The sequence below is a fragment of the Heptranchias perlo genome, chromosome 37 (assembly GCF_035084215.1).
Source record: "Heptranchias perlo isolate sHepPer1 chromosome 37, sHepPer1.hap1, whole genome shotgun sequence".
Lineage (NCBI taxonomy): Eukaryota > Metazoa > Chordata > Chondrichthyes > Hexanchiformes > Hexanchidae > Heptranchias > Heptranchias perlo.
Genome location: NC_090361.1, coordinates 3,862,973 through 3,887,396, shown reverse-complemented (window position 1 = coordinate 3,887,396; position 24,424 = coordinate 3,862,973). Strand labels below are relative to the sequence as shown.

The window sequence follows — 24,424 nt, the reverse complement described above, 5'->3', positions numbered from 1 at the left end:
TCACACGTCTCTTTGTTGCCCAGAGCTTGCTGAGGACAACAGCCCCAGCTCGTAAACACAGAGCCGCAAGTAAAGGCCCATCGAACCCTGCTAACCACTCTCTCCCTCTGGTTTCCGCAGCGCAAAGCCGGACGATGTCTCGACCGCTATTCTTCAGCAGAAGCACCGGCCAAACCGACTCGTTGTGGACGAGGCCATTAACGATGACAACAGCATTGTGTCATTGTCCCAGGTAGAAAGAAACATCGCTCCCCCCCCTCACCGCCCAGTCTCCGTGCAGTGGTGCAACAGCTGGTTTAGTCCACAGGGCTTCTTTGTTCTTGTTTAATTACTGGGCTCCTGAGATACTTAAACAGGGTAAAGAGTTCAGCGGAGACGATTACTGGAAATCCAGAAAATGCTGGAAATGCGCAGCATGTAGATCAGCCTCAGAGGTAAACAACAATTTGCATTTATATAGCGCCTTTAATGTAGTAAAACGTCCCAAGGCGCTTCACAGGAGCGATTATTATCAAACAAAATTTGACACCAAGCCACACAAGGAGATATTAGGACAGGTGACCAAGAGCTTGGTCAAAGAGGTAGGTTTTAAGGAGCGTCTTAAAGGAGGAGAGAGAGGCGGAGAGGTTTGGGAGGGAATTCCAGAGCTTAGGGCCTAGGCAGCTGAAGGCACGGCCGCCAATGGTGGAGCGATTAAAATCGGGGATTCGCAAGAGGCAAGAATTGGAGGAGCGCAGAGATCTCGGAGGGTTGCAGGGCTGGAGGAGGTTACAGAGATAGGGAGGGGCGAGGCCATGGAAGCAATTGAAAACAAAGATGAGAATTTTAAAATCCAGGCGTTGCTGGGCCGGGAGCCAATGTAGGTCAACGAGCACAGTGGGTGATGGGTGAACGGGACTTGGTGCGAGTTAGGATATGGGCTGCAGAGTTTTGGATGATTCATTGGTGATTCCATCACTTTGTACTCCATCCCAGACACTTTTACTTGTAACCGTGATACTTGTACCGGTGTTGTTATTTTTGAAAAGTTTTGTCAGTTATAAGCTCCTGAACAACTAACCACATTGTTTAAATCGTTCAAAAATAACAGTATTGATCAAAAGACTAATAGCAGAATTGCAAATAACCATCAGTTTGGACGCTACAGAACGAGTAGCTTAAATTGGTGTGAACCATCACCACAGCGCCTTATCTTTCCGAGTCCTTTTAATCTTAGCATCTTAATTCTTTATCACTTTGAGAAGAGGTTTGACTATTAATTAATTCTCAGGTAGGCCTCAATTTTCCCACCATTTTGTTTGCCCAAACGACTACACTGTTTTGCTCGGTAGCTCATGCTCGCTGTGACTTACCGTTATTTAGGGTCGCCAACTCTGGTTGGACGTATTCCTGGAGGTGTCATCACATGACTTCCTGCCTCCAACCCCCGCCCCCCGCACTCCCGCCATTGGTCGCCCAACATGTCCATCGTCACGGCGCCCTGCCTCCCCACGGCCAATCAGAAAGCGAACAGACTCTTCATTACCCGATTGGATGAATCTTGACTGTCAGTCAAACAGCACTTTTTTTCCCATTTCCAATATTTTTGCAACTAATAAACAAAAGCGTTCAAAGAAAATTTTAAAAAACACAATATTTTATCGCCCCGATGATTTTTTTCTCCCGGGTTTTGCTGGCAGCAGTGTCCTGGAGTTTAATCTTTAATTCCTGGAGACTCCAGGACAATCCTGGAGGGTTGGCAACCCTAGCGTTGTTCCATTTTTCAATGCACAAGACGCCCCCTTTTTTTTTTTGTTTTAAACTTATTTGATTTTGGATAGCGAGGTTCTTCCAGACGTGACTGATTGCTGAGGGGATTCTTCCCATGGTCACCCGGGGCTTGGTATTTATTGCAGGTGAAAATGGACGAGCTGCAGCTTTTCCGAGGTGACACAGTCTTGCTGAAGGGGAAGAAGCGGAGGGAGACGGTCTGCATTGTTCTCTCAGATGATACCTGCGCCGAGGAGAGAATCCGCGTTAGCCGGGTGACCCGGAATAACCTACGGGTCCGACTGGGCGATGTCGTGGGGTAACGATGTGAACACCTCCAATCATAGATACCCTGATACCAGACCTACTGCTAACTCCAAATGATGGATGACCTACCTTGTGATAAATCGGGGCCCCTCGGTCTCAAGCTGTAGTTATAAAATCAACTTCTGCACTTTTCCCAATAGCTCCAGTGTGATGGTTGGTGGGCATTCATTTATTGCCCCATTTGTAAGTTATTTTGGCCCCCCCCCTCTCTCTCCTACACTGGAGGGGTACAGCTCAGTCACCAGAGCGATACTGGGGCTTAAAGCTTTAAGTTATGAGGAGAGGTTGCATGGACCAGGCTTGTATTTCCTTGAATATAGAAGATTAAGGGGTGAACTAATTGAGGTGTTTGAGATGATGAAGGAATTCGATGGGGTAGATACAGGGAGAGTCTATTCCCTTTGGTCAGAGGATCCAGAACAAGGGGGAAGTATCTTAAAATTAGAGTTAGGCCATTTGGGAGTGAAATCAAGAAGCAAAGTGTTGTGGAAATCTGGAACCCGCTCCCCCAGAAGGCTGTGGATGCTGGGGGTCAGTAGAAACTTTCAAGACTGAGGTCAATTAGATTTTTGTTGGGTTAGGGTATCAAGGGATTTGGAGCAAAGGCGGGTACATGGAGTTGAGGTACAGATCAGCCGTGATCTAATTGAATGGCAGAACAGGCTCGAAGGGCTGAATGGCCTACTCTTGTTCCCATTGACAGGCCTAAAGCTTTGGAAGGTGACCCATCCCAGAGCCTCTGCCAGTGGCACTCTTTATAAATTTTCTTAAAAATCTTTTGAGTTGAAGGATGTCAGTGCAACATTTCCCACATGCAGAGTGTGAGGGTCAGGCATTTGCCAGTTCAGGGCGACGACGGTCAGACGCAGAGTAAAGGCACATTTCACTTCGGGCCCTCACAGTTGGCACAGAAAGGAGACTTTTGCCCCCATCAGTCTGGGCTGGATTTGAGCCCAGGTACCAATGGTGGGTACAGAAAGGGTGATCACATTGTGCCACAAATCTCCCTGGAAGTACCAGCCTCGAACAAATTGATTCAGATACGTGAGGACCCTGTTAGGGAGATTTTGCTGCTCATTTTTTGATCGGAGAAAATCAGTGAGATGGAAGAGACCTTATTGCAGACTCGAGCTGCTCACGATTTTACATTGATGGGAAATCAGGGGCAATTTGTGCCTGATTGTGCGGTAAGGGTCTCCACCCAACTTAGCTCTTATACCCCGAGGAGCATCCGTGTCCTAGGGCTGACTCCCCTTGTAACATTCCCACCCCCAGAAACACCAGGCGAGATGGAGAAGTGAAGTGAAAGATAAGGCTGTAAGACTATAGCCCAATTCTCTGACCTGTGATCGCCACTAGTGAAGCTCCACAGTGGCAGTGGAGTCTCACACGGTGACCCGTCGTGTGTAGAGTCCTGGGGGAGAAGCAGTGAGAATGTGTGAGTCCCCCAATGCACTGTAGCACGTGGTTACTTCAAGTAGTTACTGATTAACTGTCTGTGCCATCTTAATTGTAGCATTATTTGTCCTCCAGTATCCAGGCCTGTCCGAATGTGAAATATGGAAAGCGAATTCATGTATTACCCATTGACGACACCATCGAAGGACTTACAGGGAACTTGTTTGAAGTTTATCTGAAGCCCTACTTTCTGGAAGCCTATCGGCCAGTTCACAAAGGTACGACAAACCACATTTAGCAGGATAACAAGTTCCCAGTGGGACTATGGGTGGCCACAGCTACTTCATGTCAGGGAATTGTACATACATGCAAAGTATTGCAACATACCAGGCACCGTGTGATACACGCCAGATACCATGTGATACACGCCAGGCACCGTGTGATACACGCCAGATACCGTGTGATACAAGCTACAATATAATACATTCAAGGTACTGTTTAAAACATATCAGGTACTGTACAATACATACCAAGTCCTGTATAACACATACCAGGTATTGCATAATACAAGATACTATATCGCACATGCCAAATATTATATAATACATGCTATTTACTGTATAATACAATCAATGCACTGTATAACCAGGTGGTGTATAATACATACCAAGTACAGTACAATACATTTAAAGTACTGTATCATGTGTATCAGGTACTGTATAATACAGGGCACTGTATATGCATTTAACATATTCTAGATTCAGATGGCAGCAGTACATTTCTGGGGAGATTCATTACAGAACGATTTTGCTACAACACATGCAGTGTTTTCGGTACTGGCAAAACCAACATGGCAGCAGTTTTGTCCAGTTTTTCGAAGGGTCTTTAGGGAGAAGTTCATCCTGCTGTATCCGAGACCTCGTCAACATGTGAGCCTTGACAGTGAGTATCAGCAGATTATTCGACTGTGGAAGGCATCACTCCCACGCCTGATCCTGCCCTTGCCCAACGTCCACTTATCCACCTCCGTTAGGGGGAGTGAGGAGGGGTGGGAGTGGGGGAGTGAGGAGGAGTGGGGTGGGAGTGGGGGAGTGATGGGGGTGGGAGTGGGGGGGAGTGAGGGGGGGGTGGGGTGGGAGTGGGGGAGGGGATTTGGGGGGGGTGGGGATGGGGTGGTGTTGGTTTTGCCTCGGATTGCTGAGGTCGATTATAATACCCTCCTGGGTAACTCCGCAGAGACCAGGGCTCGAACCGGGGACCGTCCTGGTCTGTACGGCTGTTGGACACGTTCAAAGGAGAATGGGGAGTGGTGCAGTGTAACCCGGGCGTGTATTTTACAGGAGATATCTTCTTGATCCGAGGAGGAATGCGAGCCGTAGAGTTCAAGGTCGTGGAAACTGACCCAATGCCCCATTGCATTGTGGCTCCTGATACAATTCTTCACTGCGAGGGAGAGCCAATCAAACGAGAGGTAAGGGTGGCCCCCGGTTTTACAGTAACATTTTGCCCCACTGGGATGAAATGTCCTTCTCCTACAGCCCAGATTTAATTCGAGCCAAACAATGACTACAGATACAGTTCTGAAGAGGCAGCCTTGGCGGACCGAGGTTAGAGAGAAGCAGCATCAAATAAAGGTGCTTCTGGAACCCAATCTTGCTTCTTTCTCAATTGCGATGATGAGGGAGCAAGTTACTTTGATCATTGTAGACGTTACTATATTTTAAAATTCTCATCCCTGTTTTCAAATCCCTCCATGGCCTCGCCTTCTCCCTATCTCTGTAACCTCCTCCAGCCCTACAACCCTCCGAGATCTCTGCCCTCCTTCAATTCTGGCCTCTTGCGCATCTCTGATTTCCATCGCTCCGCCATTGGCGGCCGTGCCTTCAGCTGCCTGGGCCCTAAGCTCTGGAATTCCCTCCCTAAACCTCTCCGCCTCTCTCTTCTCCTATAAGATGCTCCTTAAAACCTACCTCTTTGACCAAGCTTTTGGTCACCTGTCCTAACATCTCCTCATGTGGCTTGGTGTTAAATTTAGTTTGATCATCGCTCCTGTGAAGCGCCTTGGGACATTTTACTACACTAAAGGTGCTATATAAATGCAAGTTGTTGTTGTCTTCTACGTACAATACCTCAAATACTTACTGCCCAGAACAAACCAGAGAGGTCAGGAAGATGACCTACTCCCTGGTCCCCTCCATCAGGGCTTCTCGTTAAATTAAGGAACCTTGGTGAAGGACCAAGAGAAGATAAATTAAAGACTCCAAGCTTGGGCATTCAAATCCTATAGATTGCAGACGGAAGGGAAGACTGAGGGATGGATGAGTTTGACAGTGGATCTTGCGATGAGTCTGCCCAGAGATGAGACAGGGAGGAGGAAGAGTCCATGGTGTATTTGCTGTTTAGAGGAAAGTTCGGAAGAGCACTGACCTTAGTAGTATCGATAAAATAGGCAAGAAAGGTTAAAATGAAGATTGAACCACAAGAGCTGTAGGGGTCATCCAGAATTCCTTTGCTTCCACTTTGTTTACACATCTCCCTCCCCAAACAGGGAGCCGACTGCAATTGAGGACTCTGTGTGTGTGTGTGGAGCAGGGGAGTTACCAGCCTGTGCACATTGCCTGACTCAACAAGTCGCCCTGCTATAAACCCAGCCAAATCCAAATGGCTGTGCTCAGTGGGCAGCACTCTCACCTCCGAGTCAGAAGGTTGTGGGTTCACAAGCCCCACACCAGAGACTTGTGCACGAAACCTAGGCTGATGCTCCAGTGCTGCACTGTCGGAGGTACCGTCCGTCGGATGAGATGTTAAACTGTTTGCCCTCTCAGGTAGATGTAAAAGATCCTATAGCACTATTCGAAGAAGAATAGATAGATCTCCCCTGTGCCCTGGCCAATAAGAACATAAGAACATAAGAAATAGGAGCAGGAGTAGGCCATTCGGCCCCTCGAGCCTGCTCCGCCATTTAATAAGATCATGGCTGATCTAATCCTAACCTCAAATCTAAATTCATGTCCAATTTCCTGCCCGCTCCCCGTAACCCCTAATTCCCTTTACTTTGAGGAAACTGTCTATTTCTGTTTTAAATTTATTTAATGAAATATTTATCCAACATCACTAAAACAGATTATCTGGTCATTGTCGTATTGCTGTTTGTGGGATCTTGCTGTGCGCAAATTGGCTGCCACGTTTCCTACAGTACAACAGTGACTACACTTCAAAAGGTACTTCATTGGCTGTCAAGCGCTTTGGGACGTCCTGAGGTTGTGAAAGGCTCTATATAAATGCAAGATCTTTCTTTTTTTGTATTGACTGGGGGGGGGTGGGGTTACCCTGTTATTCGTCCAACAGGATGAGGAGGAGAACTTGAATGACGTTGGATATGACGACATAGGAGGATGCCGCAAACAGCTCGCGCAGATCAAGGAGATGGTGGAGCTGCCCCTTCGACACCCTGCCCTGTTCAAAGCCATTGGAGTGAAGGTTGGTACGGCAGACGGGGAGTTGCGGAAATATTTTACCCAGAGTTCCTCGTGTTTACTTCGTGACCAGCACCATGTTGACATTAGTGGAGCTGCATTTGGCTCAGTTAGTTAGAGACCTGATGGAACGAGGCTTGCACAGATGTTTGGAACACATTGAGCGCACTGTATGACCAGAGTGTGAAGGTCACCAACGTGATTTTGTAGGAACTGCCAATACTCGGTGTTATCATGGCCCTTGAATCTGCTCCACAGTATAAACAAGGCAGATGCAAACTCGGGGAGTGAATTCAGAGCACGGGGAGCGAATTCAGAGCACGGGGAGCGAATTCAGAGCACGGGGAGCGAATTCAGAGCACGGGGAGTGAATTCAGAGCACAGGGAGTGAATTCAGAACTCGGTGTGCGAATTCAGAACTCGGGGAGCGAATTCAAAGCACGGGGAGCGAATTCAAAGCACGGGGAGCGAATTCAGAACTCGGGGTGCGAATTCAGAACTCGGGGAGCGAATTCAAAGCACAGGGAGCGAATTCAGAACTCAGCGAGCGAATTCAGAACTCAGCGAGCGAATTCAGAACTCGGGGTGCGAATTCAGAACTCGGGGAGCGAATTCAAAGCACGGGGAGTGAATTCAGAACTCGGGGTGCGAATTCAGAACTCGGGGAGCGAATTCAAAGCACGGGGAGCGAATTCAGAACTCGGGGTGCGAATTCAGAACTCGGGGAGCGAATTCAAAGCACGGGGAGCGAATTCAGAACTCGGGGAGCGAATTCAGAGCACGGGGAGTGAATTCAGAACTCGGGGAGTGAATTCAGAACTCGGGGAGCGAATTCAAAGCACAGGGAGCGAATTCAGAGCACGGGGAGCGAATTCAGAACTCGGCGAGCGAATTCAAAGCACAGGGAGCGAATTCAGAGCACAGGGAGTGAATTCAGAACTCGGGGAGCGAATTCAAAGCACAGGGAGCGAATTCAGAGCACAGGGAGTGAATTCAGAACTCGGGGAGCGAATTCAAAGCACGGGGAGCGAATTCAAAGCACAGGGAGCGAATTCAGAACTCGGCGAGCGAATTCAGAACTCGGGGTGCGAATTCAGAACTCGGGGATCGAATTCAAAGCACAGGGAGTGAATTCAAAGCACGGAGTGAATTCAGAACTCGGAGAGCGAATTCAGAACTCGGGGTGCAAATTCAGAATATGGAAAGTCAGGTCAGATTACATAACAATTTTCACAGTTAAAGCAGGTCCTGCCACATTATTTATCACACTAGTTGCTGGACTGCAAACATTTTGCATTACTGTGAAATTCTTCCAACCTCACGCCAAGATCCTGAGGAAAATCACCAACAATGATTTTCCACAGGTCTGAGCACAGGGACCTGTAATAAATTTGCTATGCGTCCAGCGGCTGCAGCATTTACACTGTTGGACACCCTGGTGTCTTTTGGATGTGAATGGTGTGGACACAGATGATGAGAACCAACACAGTGACATCTGGTCACCATCAAGATATTGTCTTGACCCCTGGAGATACGTACGGAGCTGAAAAGGCTCCCTGTGGCCTTGGAATGATTGGTTCTGTTGCTATGATACCAGTACGGGGTGGGGGTGAGGGTGAATTTGTTTCTACACCATAACTGCTAGGGGAGAGGTTCTGTTGCTATGGTACCAGTACAGGGGGTGGGTAGTCTCTGTGAAGCTTTACAACAAGAAGCCATGTCAACTCACCTTTTTAAATTGACAATGGTCCGATTCAATCTGTCCACAGCCTCCTCGTGGGATCTTGCTGTACGGACCTCCAGGGACTGGGAAGACCCTCGTTGCTCGTGCTGTGGCCAATGAAACTGGAGCGTTCTTTTTCCTCATCAATGGTGAGAAAGAAATGCCTGACACTCTTCCTCCATTCCTCACTGGGACTTCACAAGATAAATTCAGATGAGAGAAGCCATTCGGCCCATCGTAATTCATCTATGGTGAAGTTCCTTACAGTGCACCTAAATAGTTCCAAGATTGTCATTTCCACTGCTCTATCTTTGGAATCTGCTCCATGTGTTTATGTGAAGATTAATTTCTCGATACCAGTCCTAAATTTCCCTTTTACCACTCCCACTCTGACCTCTCTGTCTTACTCTGTTCCAATGAATCTCAACGTAAGCTCGAGGAACAGCATCTCATCTTTTGATGGGGCACTTTACAACCTTCCGGACTCAACATTGATTTCAATAACTTCAGATCATAACCACTGCTCCCATTCTCTCAGACAGCAAGTGCTGGTAATGGTTCTGCTGTTGCCATTTATACCTTCTCTGGACCCGTCTTTTGTTTCTTTACTTGCACCATCATCCCCTTTGTTATTTCCTCCCCCTCTCCCCCGGCTCTGGACTTGCTAATAGTGTTAGCCATGGCTCAGTGGGCAGCACTCTCGTCTCTGAGTCAGAAAGTTGTGGGTTCAAGTCCCAGAGACTTGAGCACAAAATCTAGGCTGATGCTCCCAGTGCAGTACTGAGGGAGTGCTGCATTGTCGGAGATGCCGTCTTTTGCATGAGGCGTTAAACCGAGGACCTGTCTGCCCTCTCAGGTGGATGTAAAATGTCCCATGGCAGTATTCGAAGAAGAGCAGGGGAGTTGTCCCCGGTGTCCAGGCCAATTTTTATCCCTCACCCAATATCAGTAAAACTGATTATCTGGTCATTATCACAATACTGTTTGTGGGATCTTGCTGTGTGCAAATTGGCTGCTGCGTTTCCTACATTACAGTGACTACTCATCAAAAAGTACTTCATTGGTTATAGAGTGCTTTGGGAAGCCTTGAGGCCATGAAAGGCGTTATATAAATGCACGTCTTTCTCAGAAACTGTTAAATCTCTAACTTCTTCCAGTTCTGACGAAAGGTCATCGACCTGAAACATTAACTCTGTTTCTCTCTCCACAGGTGCTGCCTTGACCTGCTGAGTGTTTCCGGCATTTTCTGTCTTTCTTACCTTTCACTAGTTTGAACCTGTGAACCTCTGGTCCTACTCGCGCAATTTACTTTGAAGTAATACTTTGGATTCACCTTTCCCCGCCCTAAACCATCATCCACCTCTATCAGATCAGCCCTAAGGTGCCTCATTTCCTGGTTGAAGAGCTGGCCTTAATGAAACAAGTCCGAGCTCTCTCACTCATGGACCAGCACATAAACACACTCCAAAGTAAACCAAATCACTTCAGTGAGAAAATTGAATCAAACGTCTCTCTCAAGGAGGAAGTTCACTAAGTTGGATACTGTATTTATCCGATAGTTTGGATTATAATAATATACTGGCAGGAATCATAGAATCTTAGAATGATACAGCACAGAAGGAGGCCATTTGGCCCATCGTGCCCGTGCCGGCTCTTTGAAAGAGCTATCCAATTAGTCCCACTACCTCTGCTGTTTCCCCATAGCCCTGCACATTTTTCCCTTTCCAGTGGGTTGGGACCGAGACTAATAACCCAGAGTTCCTGAGTTCAAATCTCACCATGGCAAGTTGGGAAAGTCAACTCAATAAATTTGGTAACTTATCATGACCAAGAAAGTTCCCAGATTATTGTAAAATCCCAACTGGCAACATGCCACCCCTACCCAATCTGGCCTCCATATAACTCTTGTCATTTTCCAATGATGATCCATTCATTCTAATGGGTCACCCTTGATGTTATGATTGGAAAATCTAGGTCCAATGCTTTCTGAAATGATCTAGCAAGCCACTCACTTGTACAATGGCTACTAGCAGATTCGAACCGACTCAGGACAACTAGGGATGGGCAATGTATGTGGACAAACCCTGAAAACAAAATAAAAAATAAAGGGGTTAACTTTAATGCTTTGCTATAAATGTATTTCTTTGAACGATGCTGCCATTTACGTGTTGTGCAGGTCCTGAGATTATGAGCAAACTGGCCGGGGAGTCTGAGAGTAACCTGAGGAAGGCATTTGAAGAAGCTGAGAAGAACGCGCCAGCCATCATCTTCATTGATGAACTGGACGCCATTGCTCCAAAGAGAGAGAAGGTAACGTTACAAGTTCCAAGTCATATCTTAAAGAAGCATCTTTGGGACGCCATTTGTAAACCAAGCACGAAATAAGAAGTACAGGTAAAGGCAGCACTTCTGAGTCAAATAGATCAGGAAGCTCCCAGATTCAGTCCCCAGATGATCAAAGGATTCGATAGGGTCGATGGAGAGAAACTATTTCCTCTGGTGGGAGAGTCCAGAACAAAGGGGAAATAACCTTAAAATTAGAGCTAGGCCATTCAGGGGTGATGTCAGGAAGCACTTCTTCACACAAAGGGGAGTGGAAATCTGGAACTCTTTCCCCCAAAAAAAGCTGTTGAGGCTGGGGGCCAATTAAAAATTTCAAAACTGAAATTGTTAGATTTTTGCTAAGTAAGGGTATTAAGGGTTATGGAACCAAGGAGGGTAAATGGAGTTAAGTTACAGATCAGCCATGATCTAATTGAAAAGCGGAACAGGCTCGAGGGATTGAATGGCCTCCTCCTGTTCCTATGTTTTAACCGACATGTTAGCTTAAGTAATGGGTATCACAGGTACTAACAACTCTCTCTCTCTCTGTGCTTCTCTCTCTCTCTCTCTCTCTGCTTCTCTCTCTCTCTGTGCTTCTCTCTCTCTCTCTTTCTCTGGCCTGTTTCTCTCTCTATTTCCCTCTCTCTCTTTCTGTTTCTCTCTCTGTTCTCTCTTTCACTTTGTGTTTTTCTCTCTCTCTCTGTCTCTCTCTCTGTTTCTCTGTGTTTCGCTCTCTCTATTTCTTTCGCTCTCTCTCTGTTTCTCTCTCTGTTCTCTCTTTCACTTTGTGTTTTTTTCTCTCTCTGTCTCTCTCTCTGTTTCTCTGTGTTTCTCTCTCTCTATTTCTTTCGCTCTTTCTCTGTTTCTCTCTCTGTTCTCTCTTTCACTGTTTTTTTTCTCTCTCTGTTTCTCTGTGTTTCGCTCTCTCTCTCTCTCTCTCCTGTCTCTCTCTCTCTCTATTTCTCTCTGTCTCTCTCTCTCTGTCTCTCTCTCTCTCTGTTCTCTCTTTCACTTTGTGTTTTTTTCTCTCTCTCTGTTTCTCTGTGTTTCGCTCTCTCCATCTGTCTCTCTCTCTGTTCTCTCTTTCACTTTGTGTTTTTTCTTTCTCTCGCTGTCTTCCAGACTCACGGAGAGGTCGAACGCCGTATAGTCTCCCAGCTCCTGACCCTAATGGATGGATTGAAGCAACGTTCTCATGTCATTGTAATGGCTGCGACAAACAGACCAAACAGCATCGACCCTGCACTCAGGAGGTTTGGTACGTCACTGAGCACATTCACCCAGCATTCACTGCGACAGATAAATATCACAGGGTGCCCAAAGTGGATTGGCAGAGACACAAACCGTGTGGTCATGTTTGTTCTTTATTTCTTCCCCCCTTCCGCTCTTGAACATGCCGAGCTACAGGTTCCTGAGCATTGACAGGCCATAAATACTTCATGTGCTCTTTGGGATAGAGGACCGTTCACTCAAAGAGCCCTCTTACTGGCAAATGTTAAAGTAGGAACAGTGGAATTGTAAGACAAAGAAAGCCCAGGGTCCATCCAGTTCACCTTCTACCATCCTGGTAGTCCCATGATACAATGATAATGGAGTTATTGACTAATCAGAGCAATCAATCTCCATCAATGAGTCTCCGACAGACCCAGACATGAGGCGAGGAAAACCCCCAGTGGGGGAGAGCTTTGGGAACCTTCGGTCCAAAGTCACCTGTTCCTCCCGAGCCTGTTACACTCAGCACACGTCATGTCTCAAATTACTCATATACTGGATCCCAAAAGAAATCCATTTATGGAAATAAATTTACGGCAGGCTTTTCTATCGTAAATGTGGATAAAGGGAATTTTTCAATGGAAAAAGTTGACACAAATTGTGACCAAAAAACGTGACAACAGGAAGTACGGTTTTGTAGAGAGGAAGTGCATAAAACTTTTAGTTAGATAGACACATAGATAGTTGTGTAATAACAAAACCCCTTGGTGTGTAGAAGCTGGAAGAACCCTCCCTTCTAGTATTCTTCAACTGGAGAACAAGAAAAGGAGAGGGAACTGAACTGGATCTGAACTCATTCCACATCCCACTGCCATAAAAGGTGACCGAGAGACCACCTGAGATCCCCGAGGCCCTATTATGATTGCCTCGGCTGTGTGATCTGATCAGCAGTGTGTGCAAATGGGCTTCACCATCCAACTGGGCTCTTGACATGATGGTCTCTCTGGATAACCAATATAGAAGTACACGCTCTCTCTCTCTCTCTCTCTCTCTCTTTGTGTATTTTGACAGGTCGGTTCGATCGGGAGATTGATATCGGAATTCCTGATTCCATCGGCAGACTTGAGATTTTACAGATTCACACCAAGAACATGAAGCTGTCCGATGACGTGGACCTGGAGAGGGTAGGAGGCACTCTACATCGGAGGGGGGTGGGGGGGGAGAGGGGCAGGCGATGATCAAACAGCGTCTGGCAAAGCCTATTATAGAATCACTCCAGAAGCACACCCGGAGCAGCAGCTTGAGGACTTATTTCACCGTTAAATGGAACAGAATCATTTGCAATTGAAGCAGTTTTTGTTTCTGTTGGCTGCTGGTTCTCTGAGACCGTCCCCGTACCCATCGCTGTCATAGAATTGATACGGCACAGGAAGAGGCCATTCGACCCATCGTGCCTGTGCCGGCTCTTTGAAAGAGCTATCCAATTAGTCCCATTCCCTCCGCTCTTTCCCCATACCCCTGCAAATTTTTCCCCTTCAAGTATTTATCCAATTCCCATTTTTGAAAGTTACTACTGAATCTGTTTCCACCACCCTTTCAGGCAGCGCATTCCAGATCAGAACAACTCGCTGCGTAAAAAAAAAGATTTACCTCATCTCTCCACCATAAAATTGGCAGCAATCCAAGGACAACAGCTCATGTGGCGGCTCTTTGCCTGATCTCTCATTTAACAATCCTGATCGTGACTCTCATTTTCAGCCCATGGACATTCCTCAGTGACTTGGCATGGTCAGCAGTGTGAAACCCCAAACCACAGGCCTGCACCACCAGGCCCAGCACTTGACCCATCCCTCAAACTTCATAGACGCCCATCAGTAGTGAGGGGAGGCCCAACTGAAAGCTTCCATTCCTCTGCTGCAATGTTAAAGGGATGCCTTCTTCATCCATAGCAACAGTGGGTGGGCTTACTGAAGGGTTTCTCCTCAAACCCACCCACCGTGCTGACAGGAATGTTGGATGGATGAAAGGCGCAGTTTCGCCAATGCCACAACCTCTGCTCTGAGTTGCAGGGGGGGGCGTGACAAAAGTTAGTGACCCTACTGACTGTCGATGGACGTTGATAAGAGTGCATTTTAGGCATAACCTTATCCCCCCACCCCCCACTCCTGACAGCTGCTCCGTTCCGACAGGGAATTCTGCTACCCAGGGAGCGACGGGGGTGGCCTTACTCCAACCGCTGCCCCTCGCTAACGCAACAACAGAGTCACGGTGGCTGTCATCCATCTCAGTGCCCCCCAACCCACCCCGGAAACCGGCCATCGGTGACCATAGCACAGGAGAGCAAAACAACAAGGTGTTTAAGCGTTGGCAGCTGATTAAGAGACATGGGCCGGCTTGCGGCTGACAGGCCTGACGTATTTCCCGCTGCAGATCGCGCACGATACTCACGGGCACGTGGGCGCGGACCTGGCGGCGCTCTGCTCCGAGGCGGCCCTGCAGGCCATTCGCAAGAAGATGAGCATCATTGACCTGGAAGACGAGACGATCGACGCAGACGTCCTCAACTCGATGGCGGTGACAATGGACGACTTCCAGGTGAGGCCCGCGTGGCGCGCAGAATCCGCCACGTGTACAGCACGACAACAACTTGCATTTATATAGCGCCTTTAACGTAGTAAAACGTCCCCGAGGCGCTTCACAGGAGCGATTATCAGACTAAATTTGCCACCGAGCCACGTAAGGAGATATTAGGACAGGTGATCAAAAGCTTAGTCAAAGAGGTAGGTTTTAAGGAGCGTCTTAAAGGAGGAGAGAGAGGTGGAGAGGTTTAGGGAGGGAATTCCAGAACTTAGCTCCTAGGCAGTTGAGGGCACGGCCGCCAATGGTGGAGCGATTAAAATCGGGGATGCGCAAGAGGCCCGAACCAAATTACGGGCGAGGGTTCAGTGGGTGAAAAAGTGAATGTCACAGGATGGTGTGTGTTACCTTTAATTGTAACCAGTCAACGTCCTGCGCGCAACAAATCAAGGCCAAGCTTAGTCTTCAGAATTAGGACTAGCTTAGTGGTATAAACTGGGCGACATGGACATGTTGGGCCGAAGGGCCTGTTTCCATGTTGTAAACTTCTATGATTCTATGATTCAGGTGAAGTGGGGTTAAAGGGCAGGGCAGTGACTCCCTGCTTGTACGGACATCAGGTGAGAACAGAACCCAAGGGCACTCACTCTCCAGTCCCAGATGTGGAGAAATGGCCTCTTGTCGCAAGATGTCGCAGCAGCTGGAATTGGACCCTCAACAAAGAGTCAACACCTTCAGGAGAGATGGGGTGGGGAGAAAATGGGAGAAATGCAGATTAAAAAAAAATCTAGAGAAAAACTCAAGCACGTTTCTTAATTTATCTCAGCTGCTCTTCCAGTCTTGGTGATACTCAGCACCAATGATCAGTTAATGATCTCAGTATTAAAACAGAGCCAAAAGGGACTGAGAAGGTTAGTTGCTGAAGAGGTTGATTGGCAGTAATTGACGATTGTCCCGCTGTTAAAGGAGTACTCACGGTTGTAATGACAAGACTTATCTTTCTGCGGGAGCCTTTAGTTCGTTATGCAACGCCCAAACACAGCAACTTCACGCCATTGAATGCATTTCAACGGGCAGGCAGACGGCGAGATGCCGTTTTCGCGAAGTCACCCGTACAGCGACTTTTGGATATGTGCATTTAACCGCGCATCTGCCCCTCGCCTGAAGTTACTGCGCCCTTTACCCATAAATAACGGCGAGAGCGCCATTAGCCTTGACGGCAAAATATGGCCCATTTGAAAACTTTACTGAGTAAGATTCATGAGAAAGGGGAGGTACGGGTGGGAGGGGGGGCTGGGGCGGGGGGCAGGGGGTGAAATTGAAAAGAAAAGAAACGCAAGCATGGTCTGCAAATATAACGGGGCGGCTTTGATTGGGAGGAAGGGCCTGCAGTTACTGGTGCTTCTTCACAGTGGTGCTCAGCCTCCTGTTGTCTGCTTCTATCTGTGTTCCAGTGGGCTCTGGGCCAGAGTAACCCGTCCGCCCTGCGGGAGACGGTGGTGGAGGTGCCGACGGTAACATGGGAAGACATCGGAGGCCTGGATGAGGTGAAACGCGAACTCCAGGAGCTGGTGCAGGTCCGTGTAAAAAAAAACCCTAAAAAATAACAACAAGCCAAAAAAAACATCCCAAGTCAACGGTTGAAATTTTCACGGTTCTGCTTCGCAAAAGAAGGGTTTTGATAAGAGTAAATAAGGAGAAACTGTTTCTGTAGCGGGATTTGAACTCACATCTGTAGATTGCGTGCGTAATACCATAACCACAAACTGCTGCACTCTGAACTGTGAGGGTTTTATTACTTTCAGGTATTTTTTTAGGCCAATTATTTAAAAGAGGAGTTAGTCGCGTTTCCAAGTAGTTTGTGAAAATATTGGTTGAATCCAAAATGAAGGAGAAGAAAAGTAATCCAGAGTGGGTGCCCCCCTCGATTGGGACCTTCTTGCCCGGGTTCAGTGGTACAGTGGGTGGGGTGATAAGTGGGAATTTGGGCACGGTTTTGACTTGTACGAGTTTAAGGTGCGGGATAGGATAGGATAGGAACACGATCCAATATTTTCGTCCTTCGTCTCTCCGCAGTACCCAGTGGAATATCCAGATAAGTTTTTAAAGTTCGGCATGACTCCCTCCCGTGGAGTTCTGTTCTACGGCCCCCCAGGCTGCGGGAAGACGCTGCTCGCCAAGGCCATTGCCTGTGAATGTCAGGCTAACTTTGTCTCCATCAAAGGGCCGGAACTGCTTACGATGTGGTTTGGGGAGTCGGAGGCCAACGTCAGGGATGTGTTTGACAAGGTAGGAGGTTATTTCATCGTTGGTTTATTGATATAATCACAAGAACGTTGGCTGTGTGAGAGGTTCGAGATATATGTACTTGTAGATCGGAGGAGCTGGGATTGTTCTCCTTAGAGCACAGAAGGTTACGGGGTGATTTAATCGAGGTGTTCAAAATCATGAGTGGTTTTGATAAATAAATAAGGAGAAACTGTTTCCATTGGCAGGAGGGTCGGTAACCAGAGGACACAGATTTAAGGTAATTGGCAAAAGAGCCAGAGGGGAGATGGGAAGAAATTATTTTTACGCAGCGAGTTGTTATGATCTGGAATGCGCTGCCTGAAAGGGCGGTGGAAGCAGATTCAGTAATAACTTTCAAAAGGGAATTGGATAAATACTTGAAGGTGAAAAATGTGCAGGGCTATGGGGAAAGAGCAGGGGAATGGGACTAATTGGATAGCTCTTTCAAAGAGCCGGCACAGACACGATGGGCCGAATCGCCTCCTTCTAAGCTGTACGATTCTTTGATTCTATATATTTCTGATAATTGTTTGTGTGATTACATGCGCATGTGACAGATGTATACTCTATTGTGGTGCACATGATTTTGTATGTGTATCCAGTACATGTGGGAGTGTGAGCAATATATGTGCATCTATGGCTATGCCTGTGCATACGTTTGATGTATATGTGGTTTGTTTATGTGGTATGTATATTCTTATGCAGTATCTGCATATGTGTAATATGCCTCCTTGTGTTAATGGTACTTGTGTGCATGTGTGTGTAAATGGAAGTGAAACATGTGTATCATTTATGTATATTTGTGAGTGTTAATGGGATTTACCCTCCCGCCTTATTAGACTAACCCCCTCCGCCCCGCCCCCCGCCTGCCTCCCCCACCCCCCCATCGGCCGGTAAAAAGATGGTTATGGCCACTGTTAATCAGCCTGTGAATCCTCCCACTACTTCACACTGTTCTCCACGGGGGGAGAGCGCGAAGGTAGGGGAAACGACAATGTGTTAATAGCCCACAAAGGAACTCTGCACGGACATGTTACACTGCCAGAGGAAACGAAACCCCGGCAGGCCTGGTATCACTCGCAGAATCTCCGTCAGGCCACTAAAAGGAGCTCTGCTAGCCTTCAACATCTTTGTGTTTAAGCAGTAATTCGAAATCAAACGTAGCAAAGTGCGCGTGATGTCTTCTTTAAAATTTAACTCATTCTCGGGATGTGGGCATCGCTGGCATTTATTGCCCATCCCTAGTTGCCCAGAGTGGCTCGCTGGGCAACTTTCAGAGGTCAGTTAAGAGTCAACCACCATTGGTGGTGGGACTGGAGTCACATATAGGCCCAGACCGGGGAAGGACGGCAGGTTTCCTTCCCGAAAGGGACATTAGTGAAACCAGTTGGGTTTTTATGACAATCCGACAGCTGATATGAGGTCCTTATTTTTATTTCCAAATTTTTATGAACTGAATTCAAATTCTCAATCTGCCATGGTGGAGGTTTGAACACAGGTCCTGCTGAATTACTAGCCCAGTAACACAATCACTGCACACCTGACACTGTACCAAGGCCGACCGAACGTCAGTCAATGAAAACCTGGTTCTGTGTTGTTCCCAATCTAGTCTTTTGCGCTGAAGCCTCGTGTTCTGATTGTCTGTTGCTGTTTTTAAGGCGCGACAGGCCGCCCCCTGTATCTTGTTCTTCGATGAGCTCGACTCCATCGCCAAGTCTCGTGGAGGGAATGCCGGTGATGGTGGAGGGGCCGCCGACCGAGTTATCAACCAGATCCTCACGGAAATGGACGGCATGTCAGACAAGAAGAATGTGTTTATAATTGGAGCCACAAACAGGTAGATCAACACAGGACCCACAGACGGGGCTCCCACTCCCCACAGACGGGGCCTCCGACTCCCCGCAGACGGGGCCCCCGACTCCCCGCAGACGGGGCCCCCGACTCCCCGCAGACGGGGCCCCCGACTCCCCGCAGACGGGGCCCCCGACTCCCCGCAGACGGGGCCCCCGACTCCCCGCAGACGGGGCCCCCGACTCCCCGCAGACGGGGCCCCCGACTCCCCGCAGACGGGGCCCCCGACTCCCCGCAGACGGGGCCTCCGACTCCCCACAGACGGGTGCAGCGATGAAAGCAGAAAGTTCAGGGGCAGTCGGTCAGGATGCTGCCTCTTCAAGCTGTACTCCTGACCCAAAACTCAGCCTGTGATCCAAGTGCTTCCTACACCAGAACTGGGAATGAATGCTTTTTTTAAAAAAAAAAGTCTTCCCATCAAGAGGCTTCTACTGTAATAATAGGACAGAGGGAGCAGGATAAGAAAACCTGAGCCAACTTAGTTGGTGAAAGTGCTGCCCAGTACGACACGCTGCCCATTCAGACCAGGAAAGCCTCATGTCCAGTCTCTGGTCTGTACGTAGTGACCTGGTCACGGCCAGGTAATGGTATGGGTGCTAGAATTGGACTCAGTTCCTTTGGATCCGTGGAGGAGTGTAAATTACCCAGGGTTTCCCGATACTGCTCCCTATCCGTGACTTTGACTCGATATTTTGCCTGTGGGGATGTTGGGGTGGTGACAAGGTCTGACTCACTGTGCCATAGCTATGAGTTGTGCCCGTTGTTTGGGTGTAAAGCAGGCTCGAGGTTGACCAGTTTAGCGGAGGGACGGCCAGCGCCCAGTCTGCGCAGGTGCTGGGGCCGCTGCTAAATTAGTCAGGCCCATTTTTCAGGCATCCCTGAGATGTCAGCCATGGCTCAGTGGGCAGCACTCTCGCCTCTGAGTTAGTAGCTCATGGGTTCGGAGTCCCACTCCAGAGACTCTGAGCACATAATCCAGGCTGACGCTCCCAGTGCAGTACTGAGGGAGTGCTGCACTGTCAGAGGTGCCGCCTTTCAGATAAGACCTTAAACCGAGGCCCTGTCTGCCCTCTCAGGTGGGCGCAAAAGATCCCATGGCCACTATTGGAAGAAGAGCAGGGGGGAGTTCTCCCCGGGGTCCTGGCCCAATATTTATCCCTCAACCAACATCACTAAAAACCGATTATCTGGTCATTATCACATTGCTGTTTGTGGGACCTTGCTGCTACCTTTCCTGTATTACAAGAGTGACTACACTTCAAAATGTATAAATTATTGCTTGACTCAATTGACTTGTTTGTTTACAGACCAGATATCATCGATCCCGCCATCTTGCGTCCGGGGCGCCTGGATCAGCTGATTTATATCCCACTCCCCGATGAGAAATCAAGAGTCTCCATTTTGAAGGCCAACCTGAGGAAGTCACCAATAGCGAAGGTGAGGAGATGAGGAAGTCAGGCACTGGGTAATAGATTATATGGAATAAGTTCGCGGGTAAAGACATTGAAACTAACAGTGGGTTATGATATGTTTGGAGAAAAAGGACAAGGGATATGGTAAGTACAACAACTCCTCTTCCCCCTCCCCCATCTATTTGACCAGTACAACAACTCCCTCTTCCCCCTCCCCCATCTATTTGACCAGTACAACAACTCCCTCTTCCCCCTCCCCCATCTATTTGACCAGTACAACAACTCCCTCTTCCCCCTCCCCCATCTATTTGACCAGTACAACAACTCCCTCTTCCCCCTCCCGCCATCTATTTGACCAGTACAACAACTCCCTCTTCCCCCTCCCCCCACTCCCCCCCCCCCGCACCTCCAACCAACAGTACAAGGTAGGACGGGAGCTGTTCTCAGACTTCTGCTCGTGCTACGTCACCAGTTACCCGTTGGACTATGATAGAGTGTCCAGGTTAGCTCCCAAACGTCTCCAAGGGAGCGAGACCTGCGGTTGTCCCAGAGCAGGAGCGCGGTGTGGGGGAAGTCCGAGCACTTTGCTGGTCGAAACAAGAACTGAACTAGGAAACACACTCAGGTTCCGGACAGGTTTGGCCGGAGAAGCTCTCGAAGGGATTGAGGTCATTACAATCTAGTAGTGGTTCAGTTCCCTGGCGGACAGGTTGTGGGAAAACGTGATGTTCACCTCCCCGGCTCTTCCTTTGGTCCTCAGAACGTTGACTTGGTGTATCTGGCCAAAATAACCCACGGCTTCTCTGGTGCTGACCTGACTGAGATTTGCCAGCGTGCTTGCAAGCTTGCGATCCGAGAGGCAATCGAAGCAGAGATTAAACGGGAGCAGGAGCATCAAAACAACCCAGACGCAGCCATGGTAAGTGACATCACACGTCCCTGCAGAAACCTCGGAAAGGAAATTACCCCATCGTTGCCAGGCGAGAGCATTTTTTGGGGGGGGGCCTCTGATATAAACATCTGAGTCCGAATCCTAACCTCCGCTGCCATTTGATATTTACATTTGGGGGTCCAAGCATCACTGACGGCATTTGTGGAGATGAGCACGGGCTGAGGTGAATAAGGAGCCTCAACAACAACAACTTGCATTTATATAGCGCCTTTAACGTAGTAAAACGTCCCAAGGCGCTTCACAGGAGCGATTATCAGACAGAATTTGACACCGAGCCCCATAAGGAGATATTAGGACAGGTGACCAAAAGCTCGGTCAAAGAGGTAGGTTTTAAGGAGCGTCTTTAAGGAGGAGAGAGAGGCGAAGTGGTTTAGGGAGGGAATTCCGGAGTGCAGGCCCCAGGCAGCTGAAGGCACGGCCGCCAATGGTGGAGCGATGAAATCCCCACCCAGCAGGGACCAGGAGAGGAGGGGAGACAACTGGGAGATAAGTAAGTTAGCTATAAATTGTTTCAAACATTTTGACCTCAACCAGCCTCTGCTAATGTTATCCCCCTTTAAGTTATATTGGCGCAGAATTTTCTGGGAAAATAACAGCGAGTTAATGGCGCTCACTGTTATTAGTCTGTAAATCGTCCAGCAATTTGAGGCGAGGAAGAGTTACACCAATGAGTTGCCAATTCATCCCATCACCTTCTCCGTCCTTCCTCTGTTTCTTTCTCTATCCTTATGCCTCCTTGGTTGAGGAGATAGACAGTTGGCCCCGTTCGTTCACCAAGGTCCCAGATGTCCCATTGCCCTCGCTGCGTCAACATCAGCCCGAGATTTACGGCAATTTGCGGCGCAAATAAACTTCCGAGCTGGAGGGTGAGGGAAAATGTCTAACTAACGGGGCCCTCCGCGAGGTGCTCCACTCCGGAAAAATCTGGGCCGATAAAAACTTTCGATAGAGTAACGTGGGCTTGTGAGTTAAAGCTGGCAGTTCTTCAATTTGCTGATGTTAAGCCAAAGGCCATTTTATAAAATTGAACATTCCCCCATCCGACCCACTCCCACCCCTGTTGCCCCTCTGATCTTTCCCCCCTGCTGTGTTGGTCTTTTATTTGTTGGAATTCCGCTTCCACGTTTCTGCGGTTTTTTTTACAGGAAGATGACTACGATCCAGTTCCCGAAATCCGTCGCGACCATTTCGAGGAGGCCATGAGGTTTGGCCGACGGTCAGTCAGTGACAATGACATCAGGAAATACGAAATGTTCGCCCAGACGCTGCAGCAGAGCCGAGGCTTCGGAAACTTCAGGTCTCTCTTTAATATCAGGGGCGCGTTGTAGGTCTGTGTGGAAGGCCCTTCCTTGTCCACAGCGGGAACTTCCTTAGCGAGATGCCCCTCTCTCTGCGTAGTTAACGGCAGCACACTACTAACAGCAACTTGCATTTAAATTGCGCCTTTAACGTAGTAAAACGTCCCAAGGTGCGTTATTAAACAAAATTTGACACCGAGCCACGTAAGGAGATATTAGGACAGGTGACCAAAAGCTCGGTCAAAGAGGTAGGTTTTAAGGAGCGTCTTAAAGGAGGAGAGAGAGAGGCGGAGAGGTTTAGGGAGGGAATTCCGGAGCTTAGGGCCTAGGCAGCTGAAGGCACGGCCGCCAATGGTGGAGCGATGGAATTCAGGGATGCGCAAGAGGCCAGAATTGGAGGAGCGCAGAGATCTCGGAGGGTTGTAGGGCTGGAGGAGGTTACAGAGATAGGGAGGGGGGGCGAGGGCCATGGAGGGATTTGAACACACGGATGAGGGTGATCAAATCATGGGAATGCGTGGCTTTGAAATATGTGAAGTTTGAAAATGTCATTTTGTGATTCAGTCACTAATTGTGGAGAAAAGCAACCATTCTTTCGATATTTTTGTTGATAATTGTGCCTGACATGTATTGTAATTTCCTGATAGACCTGCATTGGTATTTAACACCTTACATGTCTGCCAGAATCACTCCCACATGCAGCAATGACCCGATATCTCCCGTGTTACACTGTCGCCCAAAGTCAGGATGACCCCCTTGAGTCTGGGCAGCCTCAACCCAGTTTCTCGTGAACTTGTGCTCATGAAACGGGCCTGGTACGCTCATCGCTCAGGGAAGACCGTAAGGATGGCTGGTGCGGGAAATGGAAGATGTCGGACTGGAGCTCTTCCAAAGTTGGGGCTGAGGTAGATTGTTGGAGCCGAGCACAGTGACTTTACTGCACATCTAACCTGACCTGGTTACGCTTGGCAACGATGATGGTGAAATGGGAAAGTGTTCCATTCCTCAGCGCGACACACCCTCAGTGACACCCAAATAACAAGTTTCCCCGTGTGGCGATGGTTGTTTGTGATGTGCTGGCTTCCTGGAATCATAGAATGATAAAGCGCACAATGAGGCCATTCAGCCCATCGTGCCCGTGCCAGCTGTTTGAAACAGCTATCCAATTAGTTCCACTCCCCTGCTCTTTCCCCACTGCTGGGTTAGTGTTGAGCTGTCCGACCTCAGCCAGGGCAGTGATGATGCAGCAGCTGGTCTCAGTTTCCCTGGTGGAGGGAGGCGGCATATCAGCTTGGGCTCCTGTTCCCAATCTCCGCTCGGTGATGCTTGCTGGAAGTGCATGTTTGCTGATACGGAGTAATAGGACTGTGATGCCCTACACAGTCAAATATTCATTGTCTAGACTCCTACACAAGAAGGAAAGAAAGAATTTATATAGCGCCTTTCACGACCTCCAGGTGTCCCAAAGCGCTTTACAGCCAATGAAGTACTTTTGAAGTGCAGTCACTGTTGTAATGTAGAAACACGGCAGCTAATTTGCGCACAGCAAGATCCCACAAACTGCAATGTGATAATGAACAGATAGTCTGTTTTAGGTGTTGGTTGAGGGATAAATATTGGCCAGGACACCGGGGAGAACTCCCCTGCTCGTCTTCGAAATAGTGCCATGGGATCTTTTACGTCCACCTAACAGGGCAGACGGGGCCTCGGTTTAATGTCTCATCCAAAAGACGGCACCTCAGACAGTGCAGCACTCCCTCAGTACAGCACTGGGTAAGTGTCAGCCTGCATTTTGTGCTCAAATCTCTGGCGTGGGACTTGAACCCACGACCTTTAAA

At 48.4% G+C, this 24,424-nt stretch overlaps 1 protein-coding gene across 2 annotated transcripts in view; it reads left to right on the top strand.

The window, feature by feature from the left end:
- LOC137304408 (transitional endoplasmic reticulum ATPase-like) overlaps window positions 1–24,424 on the top strand; it is a 33,043-nt gene that overhangs the window by 5,745 nt on the left and 2,874 nt on the right. For both annotated transcript variants that reach the window (XM_067972988.1, XM_067972989.1), the window contains exons 2-17: window positions 121–232; window positions 1,896–2,068; window positions 3,610–3,752; window positions 4,815–4,945; window positions 6,823–6,954; window positions 8,720–8,822; window positions 10,850–10,983; window positions 12,118–12,253; window positions 13,279–13,391; window positions 14,638–14,802; window positions 16,239–16,361; window positions 16,861–17,073; window positions 18,732–18,910; window positions 20,232–20,361; window positions 21,097–21,255; window positions 22,434–22,585. In XM_067972988.1, the coding sequence (XP_067829089.1) occupies window positions 121–232; window positions 1,896–2,068; window positions 3,610–3,752; window positions 4,815–4,945; window positions 6,823–6,954; window positions 8,720–8,822; window positions 10,850–10,983; window positions 12,118–12,253; window positions 13,279–13,391; window positions 14,638–14,802; window positions 16,239–16,361; window positions 16,861–17,073; window positions 18,732–18,910; window positions 20,232–20,361; window positions 21,097–21,255; window positions 22,434–22,585 (2,298 nt within the window). The remainder of the gene's footprint in view (window positions 1–120; window positions 233–1,895; window positions 2,069–3,609; window positions 3,753–4,814; window positions 4,946–6,822; window positions 6,955–8,719; window positions 8,823–10,849; window positions 10,984–12,117; window positions 12,254–13,278; window positions 13,392–14,637; window positions 14,803–16,238; window positions 16,362–16,860; window positions 17,074–18,731; window positions 18,911–20,231; window positions 20,362–21,096; window positions 21,256–22,433; window positions 22,586–24,424) is intronic.